This window comes from Micromys minutus (genome assembly GCF_963924665.1).
Source record: "Micromys minutus genome assembly, chromosome: 2".
Lineage (NCBI taxonomy): Eukaryota > Metazoa > Chordata > Mammalia > Rodentia > Muridae > Micromys > Micromys minutus.
The window spans coordinates 54,475,502-54,500,046 of record NC_137971.1 but is presented as its reverse complement, the minus strand read 5'-3'; the positions used below and the strand labels follow the sequence as shown (position 1 = coordinate 54,500,046).

General features: G+C 52.9%; 1 protein-coding gene across 1 annotated transcript in view; it reads right to left on the bottom strand.

Moving 5' to 3' along the window:
* Positions 1-2,883: 2,883 nt before the first annotated feature.
* TPCN2 (two pore segment channel 2) overlaps positions 2,884-24,545 on the bottom strand; it is a gene marked incomplete at its 5' end in the record, with an annotated part of 28,606 nt that continues 6,944 nt past the window's right edge. Inside the window, 20 exons of the mRNA XM_080913586.1 lie at positions 2,884-3,532; positions 4,240-4,334; positions 4,672-4,753; positions 5,293-5,375; positions 5,513-5,594; positions 5,953-6,026; positions 6,563-6,634; positions 7,190-7,289; positions 8,672-8,721; positions 9,381-9,509; positions 10,415-10,474; positions 10,624-10,743; positions 14,832-14,918; positions 15,054-15,135; positions 15,593-15,693; positions 16,344-16,408; positions 17,048-17,113; positions 17,828-17,927; positions 21,097-21,172; positions 22,377-22,483. Coding sequence (XP_080769712.1) covers positions 3,454-3,532; positions 4,240-4,334; positions 4,672-4,753; positions 5,293-5,375; positions 5,513-5,594; positions 5,953-6,026; positions 6,563-6,634; positions 7,190-7,289; positions 8,672-8,721; positions 9,381-9,509; positions 10,415-10,474; positions 10,624-10,743; positions 14,832-14,918; positions 15,054-15,135; positions 15,593-15,693; positions 16,344-16,408; positions 17,048-17,113; positions 17,828-17,927; positions 21,097-21,172; positions 22,377-22,483 — 1,710 coding nt within the window. The 3' untranslated portion in view covers positions 2,884-3,453. The remainder of the gene's footprint in view (positions 3,533-4,239; positions 4,335-4,671; positions 4,754-5,292; positions 5,376-5,512; positions 5,595-5,952; positions 6,027-6,562; positions 6,635-7,189; positions 7,290-8,671; positions 8,722-9,380; positions 9,510-10,414; positions 10,475-10,623; positions 10,744-14,831; positions 14,919-15,053; positions 15,136-15,592; positions 15,694-16,343; positions 16,409-17,047; positions 17,114-17,827; positions 17,928-21,096; positions 21,173-22,376; positions 22,484-24,545) is intronic.

The following is a 24,545-nucleotide window of genomic DNA, read 5'->3' as shown; positions in this document are numbered from 1 at the left end:
AAACACACCAACAGCCATGTGAAGTGACACTTTAAACCACATCTGGATGACAACTGCAGCTCACCATAGTGCTACTTCCCCACATCACAGAGCAGCAACAAGACCTGGGCACGTTCACAGTCTTCAGATATGGTTTTGATCGGGAGTCAAAACCACAGCGGAGCGCCCAGTCAGAGAGCAACTGCACTGTTAACATGACCAGGGTGGATTACCACTAGCTCTCCGGAAACTCAGCCCAGGGGTGGAGGCCCACACATGATCTCAGTGGTGGGGTACAGAGGGAGGAGGGCTGCCAAGAGCACCACAGAGTCCTTGTCAAATAATACAACAGCAACGATCAGAATAAAATGATAAAACACACAAGTCTGGCTCTTCTCCCAAGGTGGAGTTTGTTCTGTTTGAGATGGAATCGCACTCCACAGCCTTAGATGTCCAGAACTTAGTATGTAGACCAGGATGGCAACACACAAGAGGTCCACCTGTCTCTGCCTCCTGAATACTGGATTAAAGGCGTGTGACCCACACTCATCTAGCCAGCATTTAGAAAAGTGGCAAAGCAGCCGAAGCCTCGCTGTCATAGTGTTTCTGGCCAGACAACAAAAAGCTAGAGTAGTGGTTCTCAACCTCCCTAATGACTCCTCACATTGCGGTGACACCCCCCCAACCATAAAATCAATTTTGTTGCTAACTCATAACTAGTTTTGCTACTATTATGAATCATAATATAAATATCTGATATGCAACCCCAAGGGTGAAAACTGCAGACCTAGACAAATAAAGGTTCCCAAGGCTGTCAGAGGCTATTGTGAGCCCTCAGGGTGAGACTTGAGCCAAAGGCAGTGTAGGACAGCTCTGCAGGAGGGGTGGGCAGTAATAGGAACCAGTAACTAGTGGTCACTGGCTAACTGTCCTTGAAATTCCTCAAGGGCATACATCAAGGAGACTGGCAACCACCGGGAAAAAGAAACCAGAAAGTCCGCTGTGTAGGAAACTGGAACAACTAAGCTGGGGAGATGGTTCAACAGTTAAGAGCACTGGCTGCTCTTCCAAAGGACTTAGCAGGTCCCAGGTCTGGCCTGAAGGGGTCACAAAACACAGGGAGGCAGAGCCACACAGCCACACAAGTCTAGGCAATACTTCCAATATGGCCCAGGATTGGGTGTCAGGGACTTGAAGCAGCTCCTGGTGGCAGCTTCTGCCCAAGGTGTCCAGTGTAGAAAATAAAAATTTTCAGTGTTAAGGTTGTAAGCACTCGTGGCGCAGGCTAAGACCCCCCAGGTAGATTCGGTCTCCTTGATTCTTCGGGTCTCCTTGTCGAATCCCAGCGTGCACTCGACACGTCCAACAACTCAAGCCCAGTGCTCAGCTGGAGCGGGGGCAGCCCAAGCTCAGGGCTCAGGCCAGGGTGCCTCACTTCACCAAGAGCCCACTGTTGCTCCAGCAGGCTCAGCCCCCCAATGACACAGCACCGGCTGTCCTCATACATGCCTCCTGATGACCCCAGGGCTCTTCGATCATAGAAACACCAGGCCCTTGAGCCTCAGTGCTCTCCAATACCCACTTTCTCTTCTGACAGCCAACAGGGCCGTGCGCAACACCAACTCCATTCTACAGTAGACACTGCAGGCTGCACAGCTTTTGTACCAAGTGCCAAGAAAACCCACAGCAACCATAAAGGCCCCCGAGAAGCACAAGCCCACACTCCTCAAATAAGTTGCCCCCACCAGGGCCACCAGTGACTCACAGCATTTGAAATGGGCAGGGTGGTAAACCAAGGCAGCCCCTAGAACACTGCTGTGGTCCCTCCGCTCCCTTTACACCCTCCAGTGATTAGCACCTCATGTGTAGCCTTACTGAGGGCAGGGCCATCTGAGTGGAAATCAACTCCCTGCACCCATCTCACTCTTATCAAAATGACCTGCAGGGTGCATTTCTGCACAAATGCTAGGGTGGGCGATTCTGTGTGGACTGGGCAGCACTGAACAGCAGAGACAGAACCATATCACTGACACCCACCTAACAGGCACCAGGCCAGGCTCACTCTGAGGTGAGATCAGAGGACTTGAGACTTGTGAGCAGGCCTGGAACACACAGGAGCAGCTCTGGGGCACCTCAGAGGCCGCCAGGCATTTGTAGTCCAGCAGAGCCCACCTCACCAGTAGGTGGCGCTCAAGGCTTAGCAGTTGTGGTCAGAGGCAGCAGTTCTACAAGCCAGGCCCGACCTGCATGCAAGAAACCCCCCCAGCTCAGGACAATTGGTGTGGGCTCCGGAAAGGCAGTGTTCCGGAAAGGCAGCTTGCAGAGGGGCAGGCCCCAGGCTGTCTTTAGGAATCCCAAAGGCCCCACACTGAGGATGTCAAGGGAATGACTAGGACTCCTAAGCCACTCCTTGGGTGCTGGGCGCCCAGGACTCTCTAGGAGGAAGCCATCACCGCTCCAGCATCCCAGCCTGAGCACTGCACTTCCCTGGCTTCTCTGAAGCCCCCTCAATCACACTCCACAGGTTCCTCTCCCAGACCACGGAGACCCCAGGCACTCCAGCCTACCAATGAGTCAGCCCCAGGCCTGCCATCTGCGTCAGTGCCCAAGGCAGACATCACTTGGAGGCAGCCCACAGCTTGAATGGCTGAATGGCCTGTAAGAAACTCCACCACCAACCCCCAGAGGTACATTAAAATGAGGAATCCAAAGGTCCACCTCAGGGCCCTGAGTAATCCCTTCTCCCACCTTCCTGCCCCAGCTCCCTCTGCCACAAACCTCGAGAAAAAACAACACAGAGCCACCTTGAGCTTACAAGCTTTTGTGCGTGTCATTAAAGGATGCTTCCCCACTCACAGGTGGGAGCTCACAACTCACAACCTGGTGCTCTTGCGTAGCCCACAACCTAAACAGCCCTTCCACACCCAACAACCCTGAGGTAGAGAGAGAGGTCAGAGTAAAAAAAAAAACATCTCATTCTTTACAAAACTGAAAATAAATGACATTGTGAGCCCTCGGGACACCCCCATCACATCCAAAGGCACTGAAACAGAGGTGATATTCTCGACACAGGACCCCATGCCCTGGACACCTGCCAGCTACTGCCACTGACGCTGACGCACAGATAAGCTTGTAGGTAACAGGGGAGCCGAGGTCTTCTGGCTTCCTGGCTTTGAGGGCCTTGGAAATCACTCTCTCCTTAGCAAGTCTCACCAAGGCAGCCTGAAAGAGCAGCAAATGGAGGAATGCTGTCCTGTAGTGCCAACCACCAGTCTGCCAAGGCTACAGAGATTGCACGGTGGCTACTGCTGAGCAGCCACAGGGGCTGAGTCCTGGTCCCAGCCTCCATCTGTCCCTGAGTGGTCTGTCCCAGGCGCCATCTTTTCTTGCTCAGTCTTGACCAGCTGCTGCCTCCACAGCATGGGCCCAGGCCAGCATCTCGTCCTGTCACCCCAGCCAGAGGCCACTCTGATGTCACCTGCACAGATGCAAGTGTGGGTGCTTGTACAGCTTCTCCATCAGCTCCTCCTCCTTGGGCTCTTCTAGGATATCCCTGCACGGTAGGGACAGTCACACAAAAGCTTCAGAGAGGCAGATCTTTTCTGCAAAGCACCTCAGAGACTGCAAGCAGAGTCAGCAGGTAGGGTCTGCAAGTGCCCAATCTCAGAGTTCCCAACCAGGAGGGCAGACATGTAAGTCCTGCCTCGGGAAGATACAGATGCTAATAACCTTTGTGTTTATTGATAAGCACACTAGAGGGGGCCAAGGAGGGATGCTGTGTAGAGGGTATATGTAGCATGCACCCAGCCCGGATTCTACCCCCACACCCAAAAGAATTAAGTGAAAAGCCTGGAACCCTAGGGAGCCCTTCTCACACCAACTGGCGTGGCTACAGCTGACTATACACAGCCAACACTAGGGAAAGAAAACGGGGCTCGTGACAGATGGCCCTGGTATGACAGCCACTCTCCTGTACAAGCAGGAGACACACTCCATGATGTCATGAGAGGAGAAGGCGTGGTTTCTCAAAGTCACCTGGCTGCGCCCCATGGTACCAGCCAGAAGCTATAAGACAATGGAAGATAGAAGGATCCTAAGCAGAGCACAGTTCAAGTCCCTGGTAAAAGCAGAAGTGCCCACCGCCATGCTGTAAGCATCTCTTGCCAGCGCAGCAGCAGTCAGGATGCCTGGGTAGAAAGGGAACCCTGCCAGCATGCCCTCTGTCAGCTCCCTAGACTGGAGACACTCCCAAGCCCGCACCTGAACATAAGCTCCACAGACATCTGGTAGGCGATCTGCTTGGTCCCAACAAGGAGCTGCTTATGACCTCTAGGGTCCCATCTGTGGAGAAAGTTCTGGAGCAGGAAGGAGGAAAGGTGTTAAATACCCATGTGATACCAGCTGTGGAGCCCCCATTGCCCAGTCTGCAGTCACAGCACTGTCACTGTGGGGAGCACCCCGGACATGTGGATGCAAAGCCCATGAGATCCACACCCCTGAAACAACAAGATACCCAGCTTCGTCCTTAAGCCAGCTTGGGTTCCTGAGAACCACACAGACAGCAGAGCAAGCAGCTCAGAGTTCCCAACCAGGCTCCCTTTAGCCTGTAGTCTTGGCTAGCATGGCTCACCCACCAAAACCCTACACACAACTCAGTAGGCAATCTCAGGCCTGGACAGGGGCGGCTGGTACCTCCAGAAGCAGAGCCAGAAACAGGTTGACCCAGATGACGGAGGACACTAACCACCACAGCACAAAATACACCATTGACCACCTGTGAAGGACAAGGGAGACCAGGACCCACTATGAGTGGGGTGAGAACATTCCAGAAAGACAAACAGCTACAACACACATCTGTGGGGCCTCATCAGACCCTGCTGCTAATGCTATAGTGTATAGTGTAATAATGTCCCATGACACTAGGATTAAACAGCCAGAGCCACCAGAGAAAGCCTAGAATGAGGTACAAGTTTGACTTGAACCCAGGCCTCTCTGCTGAGCTGAACAAAGTTCTCCGAGCTATGAGCTAAATGAGCCACCTGACTGTTCCCTTGGACTCTACCCCTTAGAAATCCCCAGGACCCCAGGCAATCAATCTTGCACATCAGTTATTTCTAACCACACCTGTACCATGCGGGTGCAGAAGCCTGGGGCCCTGGCTATCTCCCAGTGTAGCAGGGGTGAAGGTTGAAGCCTGCCAGGAGACAGCTTGGCCAGCCTTCCAAGGTCAACAACTGTGTCCCCTTCTCAGTCCAGGCCCTGGGTCTCTGGTGTCATGTCCAGCTCATAGCCAGCACCGGGGCAGAGACTTACGGGCCTGAGTAGCGTTTATAGGCTTCCAGGATCACCTGCCAATTGTTCACCACCATCACGTTCCACAGTGTGATCAGAGCAGCCTATGGGACAACAGAGGTAGGGTTCAGGGGGGCCCCAGGATAAGGGAGAGGGGGAACCAGCAAATAGGGACTGGGGTAAGGCGGGGGGGGGGGGAGTCCCAGGCAAGCTGGCCCCAGGGGCAAGGCAGAGGACTTACAGCAAAGTCGTCAAAGTTGTTGGGCCAGTAACCTAGCTGCTCGAAGCTTCCACATGGAGCTGAGCTGTTATCCAGAACCAGGCTGGAGATACAAAAGCTCTTAGTTAATAGCTGTAGCCAGGGGTCTGCACAGCTGAGCACTGCCCCATTTCCCAGACCAGCATCAACTCAGACCCCAGGAGAAAGGGCAAGGGAAGAATGCCACTACCTACCCACACAGGGAGGTGTCTGATGTGACCAAGGGGCTCCCATCCCCTGGGCTACAGGTTCTGAAGAACTCACTCTACCCCCATCCCACCACAACGATGCGACAGCCTAGACCCTGGGTGGGAGGCTGTGCTCAGGACACCCAAGGTGAGACACTTACAAGAAATGTTTAGCAGGGAGGGCGCACTGACATGCCCACAGGTTAATGCCCTCGGGCACAGACAGTCCCTCACCTGCTGTTTCCAGGAGGCACAATGACACCTCGGAACAGGCTGATCCCAATCATGGCGAACACATAGTAGGCCACCTATGGAGGAAGAGAGGAGAAGCCGATGTCTGCAGCCACAGGGCCAGGTGAGGCCAAAGTGGATGAGGCAGTGGGGTCCAGAGACACCTATGCCATAAAGATGGAAGCTGAAGAGGCCAGAAGCTCCAGGCGGCTCTCCAGGGGATCTGGGTGCTACCCAGGTTCTACAATTGTAGGCCTGCTACCACAGAGGGCAGAGCAGGCACATCCCAGCTTCTGTTTGACACACATGGCTATTAGCCCTAAAGTATATCTACAAAAGAGTGTCCCCCAAACTCTCAAGCTTGGGCCCATGGGGACCCAATTTCCTCTGTTTCTCACTGTGGCACATGATGCGTGAGAAACTGTACAGTTACCATAAGGACCCTGGCACAGAGTGGAGACAGTAACCCAGGTCCTCTGTGGAAGGAAAGCACCAACAAAGTCTGGCATCCTAACACTGCTGTGGGCCTCCTTGCCAGAACAGAACCAGGCCAACCATACCCCACTTGGATTCCACAGAGCCAGCCCACCCAGGCCAGAGCCCCAGGACTTACCACCAAAATCCCACCAAATGCCCTCAGGTTCTGGATCAGGCCCAGGATGGTGCTGGCTACCACAGCCATTGGCTGTGGGTAAGAAGATTCAAACTGACAACAGTGCCCCACCCCCTCCTCACACACACCCTCACCCTGACCAGCAAACAACTCTATAGTCGTCCATATGCATCTAGACATGACACACTTGGATACCCACCTCAACGCCTTCTATCTATACTCCTATACACACTACATCCCCCACAGCCACCCACACATCCATCCTGTACATCTACACCCTCCAAATGTACAAAGCCCCAACACACACACACACACACACACACACACACACACACACATTCACATACACCACATATTCCCCGAATAGCCCCAGGCTCCTGTGGATGCTGTGTCACAGGTTCCTTTGACAGAGCCTGTCATCCACACACGGTGGCTACCCTCTGCCTGCTGACCCACTAAGACCTGATTCACACCTCTGTGACCTGGAGGCTAAAAAAAATGGGTGTCTGGGTTCTCGATCCAGTGGCCCCACCCCAGCAGCTTAAAAATGCCAAGAAGGTAGAGGGTATGTTCCCAAGAGGCCCTGAGGATAAGTGTCCCAGCCCCAGACCATGGCGGGAGACACACCTTTATGTTGGGGATGATGCGCAGGAAGCGAAACACAATCAAGGTGTTCACCAGCCGTGTCATGTCCCACAGCGACAGTGGGCCATACTGCTCTGGCTTCCTAGGAAGACACAGGAGCCACGTTAGGAGGTCCGGGGTAGCAGAGGGCTTGGGGATGAGGTGGACACACAGCAATAATCACTGTATGGACACTGGGCAGAAAAGGCTCCAGCCATACCCTGCTTACGCCCAGTGCCCAGGTAGCCATAGCCACCGCTACAGTCACACCTCCCAACACAGCCACAACCATAGGCACAGCCACCCATTTCCCAGCACTGCCACAGCCACACCTACTGCCAGGGCCATAGGTCCCAGAAAAGCCCCATCACATGAAGGCAGAGATGGTCCTGAAGAACTGATGGGAAGCTTGTCCTAACCCCTACCTACTCCCTGACCTTCGGACCCATCCATCACTGACCCTGTCTCATCTGGAGCCTATGCCTTCTGACCCTGACTCCACCTCCTGACTCCATTCCCTATCCCACGGTCCAGTCCTGTCTCCAGACTGTGTGGCTGCCACTCAACTCCAGCAGCCCCATGGCTTCTCTGTACCCTCATTCCTATTTAAACATAAGCCATCCTCACCCCAAATGTTACCCCCTCAATTCCTGAGGTGATGGGACAAAACTTGAGAGGGGCTTGACACACATCAGAAACAAGGTCGCCGCTGTCACCTGGCTCCTGCCTGGCACAGGGGCGGGTTGTCCCTGCCTATCTCAAAGCCATCCCAGCAGATCAGTGCTGGACCCCAACCCTCTGAAGCCTCCCCACAACTGTGTCACTAAGACACAGCAGTACAGGGATCCAAAGTGGTCCTAAGTGGCCCCAGGCCTGTGCTAGGCAAGTCTTGGCTCACAGGAATCTCTCACAGCAACCTATGTGTCATCTTGCTACAGGCAGCCTCACCAGCAAAGGACCGGGCACAAGCCTAGCACCACTGGCTATGCCAAGAGTTCTGGGGCCCTAGTGAAGACTCTCACCATACAGTAAGAACAGAGGCTGGTGGGCTCAACCACCCTAACACCTCAGGAAGCCAGTGCTCCAGGGACACTATTTTGCAAAAAGTAAACAGGCACAGAGTGCAAGGAATGAGCCAAGGCCACACACTAGGCAGGTGCTAGCAAGGAGATTGTCCTACACTGCAGACCTGAGTTGGGCCTCATGCCCCACAGTAGAGATAATGGGCAAGAGGGGACATGGCCACCTGTTATACTACCTTACAGGGAACACAACCACTGCCCACCAAGCCACTACAAAAGAGACGGCCTGAAGGACTCCATTTCTGCATGTCCCCCTCATACTGGGCAGACTTAGCCCACAGTCCAACAGCATTAATGGGAGGGTGGGCCATGCCAGTGGCCAGGAACCCCATGTGGTCCTGGAAATCTGTCACCTGGAGCAGTGAGCCCAGGTCGAGTCCCCAGGTTCCCTGTAGTCACATACCATCCTGAGTGCGGCAATCGGTATACAGCCAGGGTAGAAATCTCCAAAGCCTGAACCACAGAAAGAAGGGCATCATCCCGCAGTGCCAGCCCAGGCAGCTTGCAACAGAATCCTGACTTAGGTCCATCTCTGAGGCAGCAATGGAACTCAGAGCTCAGGCCTGACCCCACACATCAAGATAATAGACTTCTGCCAGCCAGAACACTCTGGTTTCAGGAATCAGGACTGGGGAAGCCATTTCATCATAGATGGACCAAAAGGCCTGGCTCAAATAACTCTCTCTGTGCACGTCCCCAGGGGCCTACTGGCTCTCAAAATGTCACCTGAGGTCACTGGTGTCACGCTTACACCAAGTGTGAACCTCTCACTCCAAGCAAGTGGGGATTCCCACGGGCACCCTGGGTGGCTGAGACCCTTAACGCTCACTTGTCCACACCAAGGTTGCACTGTGAACCTGTGGCACAGGAGGACAGTGCCAAGGGCTGCCTAGTATTGACAGCTCAGGGTCCTGCTGGACCTCCCTCAGGATGAAAAGGGGTAGCCCCGCCCCTATAACAGTCATAGACAATGGGGCCTTGAGTCAGGAGCCCCCCCTTGCTCCTGGGTAGTCCAACCTATCTGTGCTACACTGCACATCCGAAGGACCCAGGCAGAGCTGCCAGCCAGGCTCAGAGCCTCGGAGAGGTGCTCCGGTTTGCATGGACTTTACCAGCAGGATGATGGTGAGGAGGCCATCAAACATGTTGCTATGGTAGGACAGGTAGCCCCGCAGGCCCAGTGCGAAGACCTTGAACAGCAGCTCCAGCAGGTAGTACAAGATGAAGATGTAGTCAAGAATCTGAAAAGGCAAAGTAGCCTAGAGCCAGCTTCACTTGCTATATCCCCACGCTGGCTTCAGGACGCCGAGGCCTATGATCAGAGTAGCCTACCCCCCCCCCAGCTGCCCTTCTACCCCCCTCACTCGCCACCCCATCTAGGGCATTGCTAGCATTTCTGCTTCTTGTTCTGTCCTATCTCTGAGGTCCACACAGACTCCAAGGATGCAGATCTGCACCTGACCTAGGCCTCCCTGGCCAACAAAGAAAAGGCACACTCTGAGAAGGCTCTTCTTAGGGGAACCTGAGCTGGTAGAAGTTTCTCCCCAAGAGGACAGAGGGCTTGGAGTTGAAGCTCATCAAGGAAGATGGCCTCTCCCAGGAAGGAAACATAAGTAACTCTTCGTTTAAAGGCGGTCAAATGGGTAGACACACACACACACACACACACACACAAAACACTAAAGCATGGAGAGGTTTCACTCCACTCCCCATATAACACTGTTCTCTTCTGAGATGTCAGACAGCCTCTGCTAAAACACGCACAGACTCTATAACCTGAGGACGGATAGAATGCTCAAAATTCAAAGTGAGAAGGCTCAATTCCCAAGGAATGTGACAGAAACATTTTAATATCAGAGAGGAGATCATTTTCTTCTTAGGGGCAAAGCGCGGAGCCTGAAGCCAGACAGCCCACAAGACCCAGTCAGTCTCCCCTCTACAGGATGCTCGGCCTCACACCCCACTACTCAGGGGCCCATGGAAGTCACTCTGTCCCCATCAGCCACTTCTGCCTGTATAACCAGAGCCTCCACCCCCGGCAGGGATCACTGCTCTGACCAACCAGCCTGTCTCCATCCTGCTACTCCTCACTGCTCAGCCCCTGGCAGAGCTGACAGCGTCACAGACCAGCAGCTCCTGAGCTTACCCCCAGGACAAAGTCATCACGTTCCCCAGGCAGCAGGTCTGAGTCCAGCACCAGGAATACCTGCAAGCCAGAGTGAAGCTTACCATGGTGACCAGCCACAGGGCGAGGGTTAAAAGGGGAGGCTGGCTGCAGGACACATCTCTACTAAGCTGGAATGAGGGGTGCAGGAGAGGGCCTCTGAGAGCACCACAAGGGGAGCCTCAACTCACACAAATAGACAAGAGGTTTCCCAGAGCAATGAGGTTCCCCAGGTAGTTGAAGTACTGGTGGCTGAAGATGAGCTGAGCAGTCTGCAGAAGTGGAGACCGGTACTGGGGCTTCGGAGGGCGCTGCAGAGGGAACCCACACTCTTAGAGCCGTGGCAGGCACATGACCTGCCTCAGAAGTAATCCCAAACACAGAAGCAGTTTTGTGCATGAGAAGCTAGTCACCATGACCTTTATAGCACATAGCTAGAATGACCTGAATGCCTGCTGACCTGTGTGTAACCATGTCACATCGTCATTTGACATGTATGCTTTGGAGGACTGGAAAGATTTGTGGTTAAGAGGATAGGCTGCTTCCAGAGGACCCGGGTTCCATTTCCAGTATACACACACAGTGGCTCACAACTATCTATAATTCCAGTCCCAGGCAATACAACACTTATGGCCTCTGCAGGCACCAGGTCCACATGTGGTACACAGAAGAAATGCCTATACACGCATGCATGGGAGCCAGAGAGCCAAAGAGATGGTTCAGTGGTCAAGAACACTTGCTGTTTTTGCAAAGGATCTGGGTTCAGTTCCCAGCACCACGTGGTGTTTCACAGCCATCTATAACCCCAGTTCCAAGTGATCTAATGCCTTCTTCTGACCTCCACAGGAACCAGGCATGCAAGTGCTATACGTACATATATAAAGACAAATCACTCATATGCTTAAAATAAAAAAAAAAAAAACAAATCTTGAGCTGGAGAGATGGCTCGTCGGTTAAGAATATCTGCAGTTCTTCCAGAGGACCCCTGTTCAATTCCCAGCACCCACATGACTGCTCACAAATTCTCTAACACCAGTTCTAGGGCATCTGATGCCCTCTTATGGCCTCTGCAGGTACTGTACACACATGGTACATAGACATACATGCAGGGAAAACACTTAAAGGCGGGAGAAATGGCTGAGCTATTAAAAGTACATACTCGAGTTCGGTTCCCAGCACCCACAACTGACAGAGTAAGTCACAACCATTGGTAACTAGAGTTCACAGAGATCTAATGTCAGATACACACATATACACTAATTAAAAATAAGTCTTAAAATTAAAAAGAAAAAAAAAACCTTTAAAACCTTCCTAGAGCTAGCTCACCAAGTACTAGGACAATGCAGTAGCAAACACAGGTGCCCTGTGGACAGCCAGAGTGCGCAGTGGTGAGGGACAGCCTCGCAAGACTCAACATTTCCTGAGGCACATTTGACACCAGCATGGGAAAGCCCGGAATCCCTGTGAGTTCTCCCTGAGGTGACAGAGATCTCCTGCTGCCCCCAGTGGAGAGACTGCCCTCACATGTAAGTTCCAATGATGAAACTGAACTACTGACTTCCTCAGTGACTGGCAAAGGCCACACTTCTAGTGACAGCTCCCAGTGAAGAGTGGCCACCAGAGGGATGCAGGGAAGAGAGTTCATCATCAAGAGTGATTTAAATGGGAAGATACCACGCTTCATGAACTCTGTGTCAGGTACAAAAAGAGGCACAAGCAGTCGCTACTTCTCAGCTCTGATTCCCCAGCAACACCAGCCCACTGTGAATACAGTTCCTGTCAGCATCCAGCCATGGCCTCCTGGCACCCTAAAGCTGCAGCCTGACCTGCTGACATATGAGCTAGCGTTCAGGGCCTGGGGGCTCTGCACACCCTGGCCTCTGCTGCAGATAGTGTGGCCCCTGGAGCACCCAGTATGGTTGCTTTCACTTGCCAATGGCCCACAGACTAGCACTGGCTCAGGCAGACCACAGTCAGTCCGTTCCCAGAGGCTTGGGTCACCTTCTTCACAGGAGTGTGAGCCACATTCTCCACAGAGGCCTGAGTCTGGCTGGGGATGGTCTCCTTCTAAGGTCATCCTTGCTAGGACACTGTCCCTCAGCCCCAGAGCTCTTCCTTCTCTACAGCAAGTCTTTCATCACAATCAGACTTCCTTGTAGGGTGGGGGCCTAGTTTACATTTCCTTTGCGGTTTCTGCCTGACTGGAAGATCACTAACACCTTGGCTGAGAGAGGTTCAGCATCTCCATCATCATGTGCAAACTTAGAGGCAGACACAACCACAGATGCCCAGGGAACTGAGAGCTGAATCCACCAGCCTCCACGTGCAGAGGATGCTTCTGGGTGGCCAGCGAGGGGATCTTCCCATTCTCCTTTCGTAGCTACCACGGTTGCTGCCCTTATTGAAGGGCTTTTTTGGAAGCTTTATGATGCCTCCTTTGCATCCATCAGCATGGACTTGGCTCCCTGCTCACAGGCACCACCCTATCCCAGGGTACCTCTGAAGGGGCTGATCCAAAACCTGCCCCCAGTGTTAGCAGCCTCCGAGTAGCTGAACCTCAGGATTGAAGCACTGTGCCCACTGCACTTGGTTTTGGAGGGAAGCGTGACATGACTCCAAGAAAAGAATCTGCGGTTCAAAACTTCCAGATTTGAACGTGTGTCTCAAAGCCCAAGCCTAGGCTTCAGATCTTGGACCACCAGAAAGAGCATGCCCCACAGAGCAGAGAAGTAGCTGGGAAAGCCCAACATAGTCATGCATGGCTTTAATCCCAGCACTCCCAAGCAAACACTGAGTTTGAATCCAACCATGGCTGCAGATTGAGTCCATGGACAGCAACGGCTACATAGAGAGACCCTGTCTCAAAGAATCCAAAAAGAGCTGGGAAAAAGGGACAGAGGAGGAATTTGGCTCGACTGCTAGGCTGTCCCCAGCCTGAGCCTACTCTAATGGGCCCCCACGGTCCAAATGTTCTTCCTCCGTAGCAGCATGGCAGGACACATGCACCTATCTCTCCTGGTCCCCAGAGGCTGGCAAGCAGCAACCCAGGGAGAACTTGGGCAGCCCAGCAGGCACTAGTGGGCAACTGCTCTCTTGGCCAGGCTTGACTGTACTTGGGAAAAGCATGTCTAGCCCATGCAGCCTCCAAGAGCAGCCTCGTGAGGCAGCAGACCTCCTACCCAGGCTGGGAACTATCACCTGTAGCGGACCCTCCCCAGTCCTGTGAGGCTCATCTGTAATCACTGCAGCCTGCGTCTAACAAATCGCCTGCCCCAAGTTGGGGGACCCTCTGACACCTCAAAGCCCACCTGGTCCGGCAGAACAGACAGTTCCCTGCTAATGAGTCACTATCATCAGACTCTTATGCCCAAGGTCACCCCCAAAGACAACAGCAACAAGCACATGCTCCAGAAGGCCTCTGGAGGCCTGAGAAAAACATGGTTTTAAGACAGCCACCTGTGATGGGGAACTGAGGCCACATCAGCTGACGACTCTCCCAGAACAGCTGGCAGGGTGAGCTGATCATTCTCCACAGATTTCCCACACTCAAGGTCAACCCCACCCCCTTCAGAATGTGGTGCATTTGTAAACAGTGCCTTTTCCAGAGGTGGTTGTGTGAAAGTGGGGCGAGGGGTCCTCTTCCACATGCCTATGTTCTTGTAAGAAGAAAGTTTGGGGACATACACACAGAGAAAGACTATATGCAGACACAGGGAGAAGCTATCATCGGCCAGCCACAAGGGTTGGGAGGAGCTGGGATGGTGACATCTCCATCTCAGGCCCAGGACATAAGACGTTAAATGTCAATTGCTGTGGCTATGTGGCTGAGTCTAAGGAGGCTGAGAGGCCATGTCACACAGCCACGGAACTGTTAAGGCTTCAAGCAGCAGGACACATCTGAGCCCATCTCAGTCTCTCCGGCTCAGGACCCTGCTTGTCCTCTCAGGGCTGGCTGACAGGAACCTCTGCCTGCCTCAGATACCTGAGCTACGCCTGGCAAGGCCGCTCACTCCAGAACATCACACTGGAACATGCATCCTTGTCCTCTGGCTGGGCCTGAAATGGATGCCAAGACCCCCAGGGGACTGTCCACAGTCATCAAGAATGAGAGGCAAAGGCCTTGGGGAGAGCCAGCCTTAGACCTCCCAGGGGACTGGTCAGAAAACTTGGTTTGAGACAGAGAAATGCTCTGGAATGTTCCTCTGAGTCAGGCTCACCCAGACCATTTCTCTAAGTAGTAAATGTCTTCATCCAACAAATTCACCAGCCAAAAAGTTCCCACTGAAAACCCCAGGGATTGAGGATTCAGGGCAGGCCAAGTCCTGGCAGTGGTCTTTAGAAACACCACTAGCCTTGGTGGCCCCAGGTTGGGCAGATGGTAAAGACCAGACCTACTTACCTCTTTGACCACACCTTTGTCAACCTCATCGAAAAGTTTCTGGAACTCATCAGCCAGCATCGGGCGGCCTTCATAGGAGTGCACCTTCTGTGGAAGGAAGGCCAAGTTGGCCACTGGCAATGGGAGGGATGCCTCAGTCCCTCCTGACCACCAGCAGTATGCACTGGACTGACAACCCACCCACCCAACAGCAACGAGGGGAGGCCCAGGGAGAGCAGCAACCTGCATGATGGCTTGTTTGTGGGTTTTGTTCAGCTGGGTTTTCTGAAGCACTTGCAGGAAGTTCTCCGGATTTACCCCAACTCTGTGGCAAAGAAACCCCACCCTAGTGAGCAACATCCAATGGCAGTTCCTCCAGCCTGAACTCAGCTATGCATCCACCCTGCTACACGGGAAAGGAGCCTTGTAAGCTTCCGCCATGGGGTGGGCTGAAGTGTCTTACAGGTCCCCTTAAAGAGGAACAGCTGCCTCTGAAAAGCTAAAGCCAGAACCGGCTCAGTGGCACACCAGAACTGTCTGCCTGCCCTCCTTTCTCTGCCCACCTGGCAGTGTGGATGCCTGCCTTTGATATAGTGGGACAGGAGGCAAGCGTAGGCGGTAACGGAAGCACTGAAGGCTTGGTAGTTCAAACAGCTCCCAGTGGACGATCCAGTCTGGCACCAGCCAGCAGGAGCTGCTTAGGAAAGCCCTAATGAGCACCCACCTCCCTTCCTAGAAGCAAGACTATATTGTCCTGGGAGAGGACCCCACCCAACACTCACAACTCAGGGGTGGCTCCAACTGGCCCTGCCCTAAAGGTGAGGACTTCATAGGCTGCACGGGCCCCCAGTCGCCGCCGGAACAGTGAGGTCTGGAGAGATTTCTATAAAGACGATAGCTCTGAACACCCGGCTCTGGCATTACTCACACACATCTTGATCCCTGCACATATTGCCCAGGGAGCGGGATAATGGGGAGCCGGCTGAGGCTCCAAGAGAGGCTGTGAAGCAGCCCTCACTCCTTAGGTATCAGAGGACAATCATACCACTATAGGGGACAGTTCTCAATGAAGGAAGCCCAGCAACCCTTTAATACAGTCTCCTGTGTTGTGATGACCCCCAACCATAAAATTATTTTCAGTAGGAATTTTAATGTAAATATCTGATATGCAGGATATATATGTGTTCCTGCAAAAGGGTCATTCATCACCCAAGGGATCATGGCCCACAGGTTAAAAACCACCGCTCTAAGGTCTACAATTCTTCTCTGTGCATTTAGGAGGCATAACAGATACCCCAGGAGTTGCAGTCTCTGGGTGTTTTCCTCTTGGGTGTGGAAGGGCAGGGAAGGAAACTGGGTAACCATGGTAACACCTGAGCTACTGAAACAGCCCATAGCAGAGACCGTGCTTCTGAGCTGGTCCAAAGAAGGTGGCAACGAGATTCCCCTCCCACCAGGTTGACTCAGGGCCTACTTTGCCTGGCCTCTGAGGCCAGCTTTGGCAGAGCCCCACAGTAGCACAGGCTGGCTCACCATTAGGTAGCCACGGAATTGATTATAGATGATGGCCGTCAGCAGGTTCATCAGAAACAAGCTTCCTGTGAAGGGAAAAAACAAAACTGACCAGAGGGCAGTACAGCAAAGCCTGCAATAGCCAGGGACCACAACTGTCCCTGGGCTCCAAGGTCAAGCCTGGGCACAATGGCTAGGAGCATGGGATGGCCAGCCAGTCAAGTGCACAGAGTCCCCTTCTGCCTCACAGCAGGGGACACACACAACCCCCAGACTCCTGCGTCCTTGTCCATCCATAGGGTGAGGCAAAACATGCCTAGTCACTGACAGATTAGACAGGACCATCAATGGCCACATGCCACCAGGGGGAGTGGGGACAGCATGCTAAGATGAAGCTGGGGTGGGGAGCAGAATGAGCTTAAGTTACTGGTGGTGTCGGTGTCAAGACACACACAGGTACAGGATGGGGAACGGAGCTATTGGGGTGGCATAGGCTGAAATGAAGAATGGGTCTGAAGTATACTGAGGAGCCAGACCAAGGTCAAGTTAAAGGGAGAGGGGGAGGGGAGATTCCAGGGTGAGGGTAGACTGAGGCAAAGTTACAGAAGCAAGCCAAGGAGAGTCAGAAAGTAGGAGCCAGCTACAGCCAAGCACTCCTGAGCACGGGGATCCTGTCACACATGGGTGAGCACCGCCCAGGGCCACGCAAACCCACAGGCACTTACCTATTAAAGTGAAGACTATGAAGAAGAGGGCAAAGGCCCGGTTCTGGATATACGCAGGGATCATCACTGAGACAAAGGAAGAACCTGAGACTAAGCACACACTGCAGCAGCTGGCCCCGTCTCCATCCTGACCCATCCTCACCCGAACTCACCCAACAGCTGAGAACTTCCTGTTCAAAGTCCAATCTCAAACACTTATAGTACGCCTCGGATAGAAGCTCAGCCCCTCATTGATGGGTCTCCCTATGACCACACCCCAAGCCACACAGCTCTCCCTATAGTGACTGGCCTGGGGTCAGGCTGCACAGCACTTCTGGATGGGAATCCCAGGCTGCCCTCAGCGGAGGTTGCCAAGGTTGTGAGAAAACTGAAGGTCAGGATAAATGGCACTAGCCACAGTGACGGGGTCATAACAGAGCTCAGGACTGCAGCCTTCCCATCCTGGTACAATCCCCACCGGAGTAGTCGGGAGGACCCGGCAGCACCCAACCACGGTCAGCTAAAACCAGGAAGCTCTCACATTTGATGCTCCTGAATGGCATGCACCTCACAGCAGGCCCAGGCAGAGAGTGTGAGTGTGGCTAAGCCCCAAAGAGGTCACTACAGGAACCACTGACTAACACCACATACTACGAGACACTTTCCGTTTTTCCAAGGAATAAAGTGACAAGATATCCCCACGCTAACAAAAAGGGCTAACACACTCAGGCCAAACCACAACTCAGCCTCCCAACTGGCCCTCCCAGGCCAGGTTCTGCCCCTCCCAGATCCCACACTCACCATCAGGGTTGTTGGAAGTAGTCAGCAGCACTAGGAGTGAGGTCAGTGCTTCTGGAAGGTTCCGGAAGTAGGCCAGCCTCTCCTTGTCCTGTGCTTCATCCTGAGAGCAGATGAGGTAACCATCTGGACCTCTGTCTCCCAGCTGAGGTCTTAATCTGATGCAGCTCCACTCAGTCCCACAGACAGGACCATATACAGGGCAAGGGGTGGGGTGAGCACCCCGTATCTGTCTATTACTTCCCAGCAGGCTCTGCACTCACTGCCAGACAGGTCAAGACTCAGGGCCTGCGTGCACTCAAGAAGGCTTCCCACCACAATGGCCTATCCAGAACCCAGTGAAGCACAGCAGCCTGGCAGCCAAGCAACCAGATGAGGGACCACTGGAGCCTGTACGGTGTGCACAGTGTGAAAGAGCCAGGGGGCGGGACAGGAAAAGGCCCAGACTGGAAAATATGGCCTCAAGGAGGCTGCCATACTGGGTATCTCTCGTGATTTGGGATGGGACTCCTGAGAGAAACCTCACTGCTCTTGAAGCAGAGGCCCTGGAAACTCAGAGGCCTTATCCACACAGCTGTTCCTTACCATAGCAGACAGCAGAGGTAGCCACGCCTGGGCTCCCACCCTCTTCCCTGCCTACAGAGTCCTGGTGTGGAGGTTAGTTAGCAAATATGGGTAATGTGTCTGCCTCAAAATAACCTTAACTCCAAACTCCTGAACTCAGTGTTGCCCCTGGAGCCACTCCGTGCCTACCCAGCCAGAATACGAATGGTGATGTAAATGGCAGGCCAGTAACACACAGAAGACAGACTACATGTACACAGAACCAGCTTTCCCCTAAAACAACTTCAATGTCAAGTCCCCACTGCCATCCAAAGGCCAACTCTGCCAGCAGTCCAGCAAGTAGCCACCTGCCACTGCTCCCCCAATGCCACCCCCCCACAGGACAAGCATTAACTGCAGGACACATTCACGGTGCCAACAAAACAACACTGTCACCCATCTGCCCTCACATGGGGACAGGTAAGTGACTGGTGGTCACAGATGCCACAAATGACTAGGGCTGTGGAACGTAAATGTCACAAAAACAACTCTGTTGACAAACACGCTGGGTATGGGACCAGGCAGCCCAACCTGGGCTCAGGACAGGCAAGCAAATGCCTTCAAAGACATGGCTCAGCTAAGGGTCCCAGAAGGCAAGCCATCTCCCGAGGACATGTCCAGGAATTGCAGTATTAAAGGACTAAAGCCAGCCTTTCAGGGCCTGAATCCAACCCCTAACCCACAGAAGGGAGCTTAGGGAAGGTTTTGTGTTGGCTGAGGAAGGTTCTATCACCTGCCTCAGTTTACAGACAAGAACACCAAGGCAGGAGCGCCGGGCATGGCCCATCTTCCAGCAGGTCTCTTGCAGCACCCTAAAAAAAATCTACTTCTTCCTCAAGCTGTGTAGCTCTTCTGAGCCATGAGCCTGTGGCAGCAGAGGGAGTCCTGGTTTCCCACCCAGCCCACTGTCAATGCATTGTCATAGCCCTGATGACACAGTATGTGAGGTGGGAATGCAGCACTATGTAACCACATGCCAAACTCCAGCTCCGTGTGGTGAGGTTATCGATAGGCAACACCTACGGAAGGGATGTGTCCTCAGACGGCACGAGTCTGGAGACCCTGAGCTGGGCCTGGACATCAACAGGCTCTCAACCTGGGCCCCAGACCAGGCTGGCAAGGTTAGAGATGGACAAGGAACTCAGCATGGAGCAGTCCTCACATCCTCCCAACTATGACAGAGGACAGGGAGTGAGACCTTGTCAGGATAACGGCAGAAAGTCACCCTCAATTACATAACCCTCCCCCTGTTCAGCGTAGTTCCCCTTCCAGGGACAGAAGCCCAGTCTGCAGGAGAAACCTTCCAGGAACTAGGGATACAGCACTTCTGTGAGAGACCCACACACTCATCTTAAGGCTGAGTCTATGGCCACTGCTGGCCCCACACTGCCTGCCTAACCCAGGCTCTGAGAAAGAGCACTGTCCAAAGTCATGGGAAGTCACAGAGGTCTCACGAGTGTGGTGAACAGTCCAGCCACTGCACCTACCCCTACGGACATGCATACATAGATCCGAGCATTCACTGTACATGATCCACATCATGGAGATACAGAAACAGACATGGACACACTACACAAAGACAGAGAAATAAAGACACAGACACACAGACATGGAGATAAAGCCAGACATGCACATATATACACTCAGATACGCAGAGACACACAGACATACTCATACATACACATGGAGACACACAGACACACTCAGATATGCAGAGAGACACACAAAAACACATACATACACATGGAAACAAAAAAACACACTAAGATACACAGAGAGACACACAGACACACTCAGGTACACAGAGAGACACACAGACACAGACAAATGCATAGACATGCACACTCACTTCAGACACAGACAGACAAATGCATAGACATGCACACTCACATACAAACACAAATTCATAGACATGCACACTCACATACAGACACAGACAAGTGCACAGACATGCACACTCACATACAGACAGACAAGTGCATAGACATGCACACTCACATACAGACAGACAAATGCATAGACGTGCACACTCACATACAGATAGACAAGTGCATAGACATGCACACTCACATACACAGACAAGTGCATAGACATGCACACTCACTTACAGACAGACAAGTGCATAGACGTGCACACTCACACACAGACACAGACACGTGTGTCACCTCACTCTCAGGAAAACTAGCTGTGACCAGATGCAGAGATACAGGACGACCGGCCGGAGGACAGGGACCTGGCCTGGACAGAGCCCCTGTTAAACGTGAAGGGAGACGGAACCTAAAGTAGGGCAACCAAGGCCGATGTCCCCACAGATGGACAAATGGACACCTCCCTGTGGCAGCAAGTTCTTGGTCACAGCCTCTACTGTGAGGCCAGGAACTCAGTCAAGGACTGCTGGAGCTTGAGACAAGTGCCTGGAAGGGCAGCCCGGGCTGAGGAATGGTCAGACTGGAGAGGAACCTTCAAGCCACCTCTGTGAAGAAACCCTCCTGCGTGGTGGAAGCAGCCAGCACAGAGGACAGGGTGGACAAAGGTGCTGGCAATGGGAAGACAGACCCTGGGATTAAGAAGGGTCATGACACACTTCCTGCTCTGTTACCCTTGGCGACTCAGGCTACTTCAGAGCAGGCAGGCCTGTGAGCCCCACCTCTAGCCAAGGCCATGCTTACCTTCTCACCAATGGTGAACAGCAGCATCCCGATTACAGTGAAAAGACACAGGTGGATGGTCAGCAGCAGCCCGACGCTGGGGAGAAGACGGCACTCAGCATAGCACAGCACAGGACACACACCCAGAGAAGTAGGACTTTACCCTGCCCATGGCCTCAAGCATGGGCACAGGGTTCCCTCCTCTCCCGATTATTGTCAGCCCCAGGACAGGGACCTGAAGCCAAGCCCACCTTGCTGACTCCTCTATTTGTGGTAGGACACAGCCCCAGAGACATGCCATAGACCAGGACACAGAGGACAGAGGTTACTTCCATCTTTTTGGGCTGGAGAACAGAAAAGTCACCCAGGTGGCCTACCAGGAAAGGGACTGGAGGCAGATGTAGGACATGGGTGACATTTTTACTGGCAAGAGGCAAGAGCGCTTGGGAGGAATCTGGGGAGCTGAAGGTCAAGAGCTACAGGGCTTCCGGCCAGCACAGTTTCACACAGTTAGAGGAAGCTGAACCGAAGCTGTATAGACAAGTAACGAGAAACGAGCTGTCTGTTGAACTCAACCATTAGGCATGGTAGCTATGAGTCTGTAATGTCTGAACCAGTCTGAGCAGGATCTCAAACATTACCCACTGATCCCTGAAGGATGCTGGGCTGGGTGTACCCAGAGGGCTCCTTATAGAAAAATTTTAATTCAGCTACTCTGGCTGGAATGCAGACACACCTTTAATCCCAAACAAGGTAGGTAAGGTTAGTTTATAGAAGGAAGCAGTCAGGTTTGAAAGCGACATCTAATTAATTTAGGGGCCGATAAAGGGGCAAATCAGAGAAAAACTTGACAGAATGGGTCAGACAGGATATGCCCAACTCTCACAGGAAGAAACAGGAGAGGCGGACTACAGTACAGGGAAAGAGTGGGGTCAGTCAGCTGAACGCAGACCAGTATAGGTCAGCACTTGAAGTCAGAGAAAAAGAAGGAGCCAGAAGATTAGGACAAATTACCAGATTTAGTGTGAGGCCAAGCAGAGTGACTCAGTGAGAAGCTGAGAGAAGCCAGATTGAATCAGTCAGCTTGGAGAGGAGTTTGAGCCAGAACAGCTGAGTTGAACCAGCCTGCCAGAGTTCAGAAAGAACTAGAAAGGGTGAGCTTCTTCAGCAGTAAGCCTCTGAGGTGAAAATTACAACAGGTTAATAAAAGTTACTTTTTCAGCTGCTCCAATCATACCCACGTAGGAGCAGGCCCATCCTCTGGTCTGGTCAAGCTTGCGGCTTCCAGCCCCCATGCTCACCTCGCCATTTCTGGTAGCGACCACCGTATACACTTCAGGGTCTTCTTCATCATGGAGGAATTCTGCAGCAGGAAGAAGGGGCGGAGCATCCGGCGCACCCGCAGAGGCTAAAGATAACAACAGCAAACTTTGCACTGTGCCAAGACCATCCACACCTTCCTTTCTAGGGATTCCAAAGCCCAGAGAAGGGAGCAGTCCTTGCCAACCACTCCAACCATCCTGAGCTGAGCTCCTCACACTGCTGACAGCTCACAGCCTGTTGCTTTCCCAACCTCGACTCACTGTCCTGGGTTGCTGTCCATCAGAGCACCTATCACATTGGGATTATCTACTGGAAGCCTCTTTCCAGCACCAACACATGACAGGCTCCCAAAGGACCTTTCCTCACGACGGCTTGTTGGTCTTCCTAGGCTACACAAAGAAGGACCTCCAGGACAGCCAGAAACAGACTGAGCAGGCAACAGGAACCATAGCAACCAGAAAAGCACTCAGGGCGCTGGACCAATCCCAGATGCCCTGCTTGGCTCTCATGACTGAGAGATCAGTGCCCTCGGCTCCCCAGAACACCATCTACCACTCACAGTAGTGGCCCAGAATCCCAGGGTTATCCAGTCCTCCTGACAGTCTTAACTCCTCCAGTAACCTGGACCACCTCCTGAAGTTCAGGGATGTAACAGCTACTTATGGTCCTGCCGGCTGCTTGAACTTATCAATACACAGACTAAGGATGAGAGAAGGTACATCCATGTGACTGTCTCCAAGGCTGGCCACATACCACACTGAGAATCACCAGGACAGAAGTAAAGGCTCTACCGGGGGCCAAGGACACACCATGCAGAAGCAGAGCCCAGCACAAGGCCCTACATGGCCCTGGTGACAGGCAGCCCCATACCTCTCTCCATGTAGCCATGCTCCACCCTCCTGTCCACCGTGTCTCAGCAAAGCACCACCACCCTGGAGCTTGGAAATGACTCAGTGACAGTTCCCACTACCTCAGAGTGACCCGTGACCCCGCAAATCAAAGGAACCCTCCTGTAGTCAGGCCGCCAGATCGGAGGCCAGCAGGAAGGGTCTCCGAGGGCTCAGGCTCAGCTAGACATAATGTTGGACGTCAGTGACCACACATTTCTACTGTTCATCTTACTATACTGGGCCCTATTTTTCTGGAAGGGCCATTTCCAAAGGCAGAAGCCACCAAGAATACACACTGGCCCACCAACTGGAACCCTAACTTGTCTAAAGGGAGAATAACCAAGTCCAGGAGACAGGACAGGGCACTAAAGTTCCAAGAAGTCCCAGGAAGACTCCAGCTCTGGGGGGTGACTCGGCTGTAGAAGATTTGACCAGCATGCACAAGACCCAGAGACCCTGGCAAGGGATCATACAACATTCTAGTATTAAAAAAGAAAAAAAAAAAAACAACCAAAACCAGGCAGAACTAGAGGACCAACCTCTAGAGGTGAAGGTGTCTGTCTCCATGACAAACCTAGCCAGCTAACAAGCTTTGAGGCACAGAGACAGCAGCGGGCTATAATGAATGTTATAAAGACTATTTAGATGGCCAGGGCTGCTCTGTGACTGTGGCTCACTCACTGGATAGACTCTGTTTTGTGCATCTCAAGAGCGCCTTTTCCCTGTCTTTCTCCCTCCTGGCACTACATAGGCATCTTTAGTGGTGGCTGGCAGAGAGACCCACAGGTAGCATCAGTGAGAAATAATGGCTATATAACCATCTGTTTGGGGAAGGCATGGACACTTCTTCCTCAATCAGGAGAAGAGCTGCACCTGACGAGGGAGCGTAAAATATGGTCCTGAGTGGACATAGGAGGTAGAAGGTGTCAAATAGCTATGCAGCTGTGCCTCCATCCCCCATCAGCCTCTGCTGAGTACAGGAACAGAGACCTACCACCCACACATCCCCCAGCATCTCCCTGTAGGGCCTAAGGAAAGCCGCAAGCTAGTGATAAGAGACAGCTACCCTCCTTCCCATCACTGGCTATCCTTACCAGACAGGACAAACCCAAAGGGCAGAGGACAAGCCAGCTCTGCAGTCCTTCTCCTGGGGTTACAAGTGTGACTTCCCATCACCCCTGTGGGCTCCACTAAGTCCCCTACACTGCTGTTAGACCCTCTATTCAGTTCCATTGATACACTTACCTTCCCAGCATA